A 5155-nucleotide genomic window follows, 5' to 3' on the forward strand; every position below is an offset into this window, starting at 1 on the left:
GCGTCTTCTTTTCCTCGCGCTAGCGTCTGTCTCTCCGGCTTCTCGTCTCCGCTCACCCGCGCATCGCCCGCTTTTTCTATCTATCACAACCTGCCAAGCTAAAGCTTTGTAAATCTCCGGGTATCGTAGACTTTCCCGGAGCGACGGTCTCGCTCTGTGAACATGACTGAAAGAATAAAACACCCTCCTTTCACCCGAGGGCCTGGCAGGATGACAATCGGTCCTTGAGGCTGCTAATCTGCTTCCGCAATGTCCCCGATCTCTATCACCCACAGTTGAGCAATCTAGTGGCCACTGCCGCTAGATCATTGCTTGCACAGCCATCTCAGCATCGTGAAAACCATACGCCCCCCCCCACCTCTTGATCAATGCAGCTGATTGATCGGGTATTAGCAAGCCATGATGGGCCTCGTCTTACCTCTCATTCAACTTGATCCAAGCCACTGACTCCTTGCTAGCAGGCCACAACACACAGTCAATCTGACGATCTATGCTTGACGACGATGTGATGGTCGGTCGGATAAGCAGCAGCAATACTGGGCCTCAGCCGTCTCATCAGCCCAACATCACCAGGGATATGATATTTCTCCATTGCAGATCATCATATGTTTCGCGCACTCACGCGCACAGCCCAACCCAGAGGACAGAGCTCGGCGGGAGCCCGCCGGACCATAGACCATGCGAACAATGTCTTGTCCAGCGCAACCGCGCTGACATGACTCTACGCGGCCCGTGGCGGCCATAAACGACCGCAGGGCGTCGTGCGCAGGGTGCGCTGCTATGCCGACTCACGTCTGGCACGTCGAACATTTTCTTTACCCGGGCCCCCGACAGTTCCGCAATGCACATATCAGGCAAAGTGACTCGAATGGCGCCTTTTGTACAGGGTCGAGGTTCAAACTGGTCCAAAAGCGCAGGTCGGACAAATGGCCGCACTTATCGGCTGAGGTACGTATCCCGGCTCGCCAATGCCACTTGCAGATGGCCCGTAATTCCCTTCGGTGTGTGTTCTGTTACAAATATCCGATGTGCTTGTTGTGGTCCTGGGGACTGGATACACACTGTCTCTGGGACCACGATGAACATATCACACAGTCATAACAGAATATCTAGATCATGGATGCTGCAGTATTTGTTGGCGAGCCTCTTTTCTGTTGTTCCTGGTCCGCCGCAAGTATTGCAAGTAACTTATATATATACAAGAAATTGACATGGTAAACCTGGCTTGGCCTGGAACAATCGTCAGATACCCCCGGTGGGAGAAGTGCACTCGCAATTTGGTGTCTTGTTCTGCAGGCTATTTTGCTGGCGTTATCCATTCAGCTGTGCGAGCCCACCTCTCACCGTTAGTCTCCTCTTCAATCTCTTGTCCGTGAAGTTTGCTCCTACTTCAGATACTCTCTGGCAGGGGCGACGCTTAGAATGTAACTTCACGCTATGTCCGGCCATATCCATGGCAATGGCATGCGTCTACTCCGGAGAGAGATTTTTTGTGCCGCCGACTCGGTCTCCGCTGGGCGCTGGCCACACACACACACGCGCGCGCGGGGATGACATCCATCTTGGAGAATGCGTGCCATCGCAAATACGACGACGTTCAGGTGAAGACCTACGGTCCCGTCGTAGATTGAACCATTCCCAGGACACGGGCGGGGATGAATGCAGCGTCACTCGACCCACGCAGGGCGATTATACCCGCTCTCGCGGTCACGGCATGTGCTTACTAGCATTTCAATATATGCCACCTCTGTGACCGCACGGCGCATCTCCATCCCACACGAGCTGCCCTCTCCCGGGCGCATCGCGCGTTTTGGTTGCACGACACACTGTATCCACCGTGTGCGCGCTCTTGCGCATGTATATTCCCCTCTAGCTTTCATGCATATATGCGCTGACGAACCCGTCCACCAGATCCTGGACTTCTCCGAGCGGCACGGTGGCAGCCTTGGCGCACGCAAGTGCTTGATAATGATGACCCAACGAAACACGCAGCCGATGACACGGGGGTCGCGATCGCACCTCGTCGTTGTGTCGAGGGCCAGACTCGGCGGTGAATATTGAATCCTGCATACTGACGAACGTGGCTAGTGTCGGCGAGTATAGTAGCAAGTAGCAAACGCATGCACGATTGTCGCTGGCCCCGACCTGTGCAAGGCTACCGTCAAAGCGCAAATATCAACAGATACAGCTGACGCGACAACGATCCCTGTGGCCCTGACCTGTGCGGGGATGCCGTCAGCGTGTCACATCCCAACAGATACAGGGCACGAAGACGATTTGTACGCGCCGAATCTGTTGTGCCTTGTCGTTGCGTAGATCAAATTCAAGCCATCTGGATGGGCACTGAGATGGATGAGTAGCAAAATTCTGTTCAGGTCCGAGATCTGGGTGCAATGATATTGGTCTTATGTTCCAAAGGCATCATCACATCAATCAATCTTTTGCAAGGATGTTGCTGGTCTCTGTATGCATAATATCCTGATCCTCTGTGTGTGTATGTGCATAATAGTATGATCTCAAATAGATCTCTGAGACAACCCAACACTGAACACTGTACCTGAGCCTTCTGGCCAATAGCCACTAATACAGATGATGCCAGTGCAAACATGCTGGACGCATTTAAACAAATTGCAGCAGACAAAGTACAAAAAAATGTAGTCAATTTGGACACCCGCAGTAAGTAGCACCAAATCACAAGGGACACACATACACGCTCATAGTCAATCACGGTGAATCGAGAAATTACAGGCATACGGGAAGGGGGGTATATACTACACATAAATAACCGAGCGACGCAGCATCGAAGCGTAGTATTTAAGCACGGCGTTTGGTGATTATATGGGTACACCCCGCGTGCATGAGCTGGACGGGGTGAGTTTATCTGTATCTGTATCTGCACGAACCGAATCGCCTCGCATCACCGTAAAAGTCAGTGGAAACAGCCACATAGAGAATCGGGATTCGGGAAGGGAGGTCACGTCATCACGTAAAATTAGAAAAGACATACGCTAAACGCTAGAATATTCTGTTTCCGGGTCGAGGCAAAAGTCAAAGAGGCTGAATGACGTCCAAACCGCACACGCGAGGAAAGTCGAAGAAAGGGCCGAGCGGCCCCAAAGAAGTAGGGAGCATACGAGCACGCATGGACAACGTGAATGCGCGCTTGAAGAAGATAATGTGGATGGCACTGGGGACGCATATAATCTGCATTTGGATAGCTGGTCACCGGTCAGACCTCAGGCCTTCCCAGGCCCGACAGGCAGGGCATTGAGCGCTTCGAGGCGTTCCTCGAGTCCACGCCCGAGTCCCTCGCGCTCCCACTCGCCCCCGACATCGTCCAGCATCCCCGACGCGATCTCACGCTCAAGCACCGTGCCCGCAGCGCCATGGATGCTACCCGCGCTGGAGCTCGCGGCATAGTGCGCTTGCGGGAGGCCGATCACACTTTGAAGGTGTGGGGGCGGCTCAGAGACGACCGCCGACGACGTAAAGCTAGATAGTGGCAATGTTGACGCGGGTGCCGACGTGAGAAGGTCCATGTACGAGAGAAATGAGAGGCGCTTGGTCGCGTTCTTCGGAGAGGGCGGGTGTGAGATCACTGTCGTCGGGATCATGATGGCTGCTTGCGGAGGCAGATTGTGCATCGGGTGCTCATGGTGCGTCGCCGTAGTCGGAGAAGACGCCTCCGAGCCCGCCTCTGTCGAAGGTACAGAATAATAAGCCGACGTTGGCGTCGCCGGCGTGGCTGAGAGAGGCACAGCCACGGGAGGTGGGCTACTTGTCTGGATCGTCGGGCGAATCGGAGGAGAGCTCTGGAGAGGGCTTGTATTCTGTAGGGGGCTTGTGGCGAACAGGAGGCTCTTCCTGTTGCCCATGGCGGTCGGGGAGGGGCTACGGCTGCTCAGGCGGGACATGGGACTCGTGAAGCCACTGCGATAGCCCGCATCGAGCGTAGCGGGGGAAACGATAGAGATTGAGTCAAAGTCATCGTCGTGCGACTCTGCACCGGCGAGGATTGCTGCTGCACTGTCGAGTACGGACGGAACGGAGTGCTCAAGCTGCTCGGAGATCTTGCCCCTCGGAATGCGATGCGGGTCAGATGAGATGGAAAGCGATGCTGATGCTGGTGTGATGGGCTCAATATCGCGCTCAAAGATGGCAGAAGAGGAGGAGTGGCTAGAGGGTGGTCAGGATGGACCGAGGAGGCCAGAATGCGGTGCTTACACTGATGTGGGTGACGACGGTATTGACGATGGCGAGCGTGAGCCCATGCGGTGTGTCCGGAGGTGTTGTGAGGCTCGCTTGGAGAGCCTACGCTCGCGGGTGGGGCTGGCGAGGTGGGTGTTGGAGGTGATATGGCGCAACTCGATCGGGGACGAGGGAGAAAGGGTTGTCATGATGGACGAAGTCTGGTCTGCAAACAAGATAATATGAGAATGCAGGTCAGACGGCAGGGCGGACAGCTCACGAGTGGGGGCGTCGAGCGAGGTGGCCATGGAGGTGGAGATCACTGAGAGAGGAGGAGCAAGGAGGAGCGGCGTGGACGACCAACCTCGCCCGCTTTCTATCCGGCAATGGCCGGATTGTTTCCCCTCTGCTAACTTATCCCACGCTGTAGGCTATCCACTTACTTAGCTCTGGTCAAAATTAATTTTCCCCTCAAGCTTGAGCGGATCTTGCCACTTGTCTGGTCATCATCCACATGGCTCGCCGCCTCCCGCTGTCTCGCGCCGCGGCATGCTAGCTTGCGTCCGTTGCAATCTTCCGTCCGAACATTCGTTCTGAGCTCGTTAGAGGCAGCCATGCTTCAAGCTGTGGTCCCATCTCCGCTCAAGATCATCACATAGGCACGGGCTGTCCTAGTTGTTCTCGTGTTTTGATTGTGCAGTCGCAACGTCCGAAGGAAGAATAGCCAGACTTCGGAACAAGAATCACCTGAGCAAGAATGCATTCAGTCAGTATCTCTTCAACGAACCCAGGACGAAACCGCCTCGATAATTGGATATAGACCAGAGTGGACATCGGATCATGTTCTGGTATACGTACAGTTCACATTGCACTTGCACTACCTAGCAGCTCTGCTAAAATCCCGTTTCCTGGATCCAGGCTATGCGCTATACAGCGGCGACCTCACACATCAAATTCAAGGCGACTA

General features: G+C 54.6%; 1 protein-coding gene across 1 annotated transcript; it reads right to left on the reverse strand.

Moving 5' to 3' along the window:
- Positions 1–3236: 3236 nt before the first annotated feature.
- On the reverse strand, positions 3237–4496 carry FIBRA_04519 (uncharacterized protein; the record flags this gene model as incomplete). Its single annotated transcript, XM_012326314.1, has 3 exons — positions 3237–4176; positions 4225–4414; positions 4469–4496. 3 exons carry the CDS (start codon positions 4494–4496, stop codon positions 3237–3239), a joined length of 1158 nt encoding a protein of 385 aa, XP_012181704.1.
- Positions 4497–5155: the final 659 nt, after the last annotated feature.

Source organism: Fibroporia radiculosa (assembly GCF_000313525.1).
Source record: "Fibroporia radiculosa TFFH 294 genomic supercontigs, scaffold3164, whole genome shotgun sequence".
Lineage (NCBI taxonomy): Eukaryota > Fungi > Basidiomycota > Agaricomycetes > Polyporales > Fibroporiaceae > Fibroporia > Fibroporia radiculosa.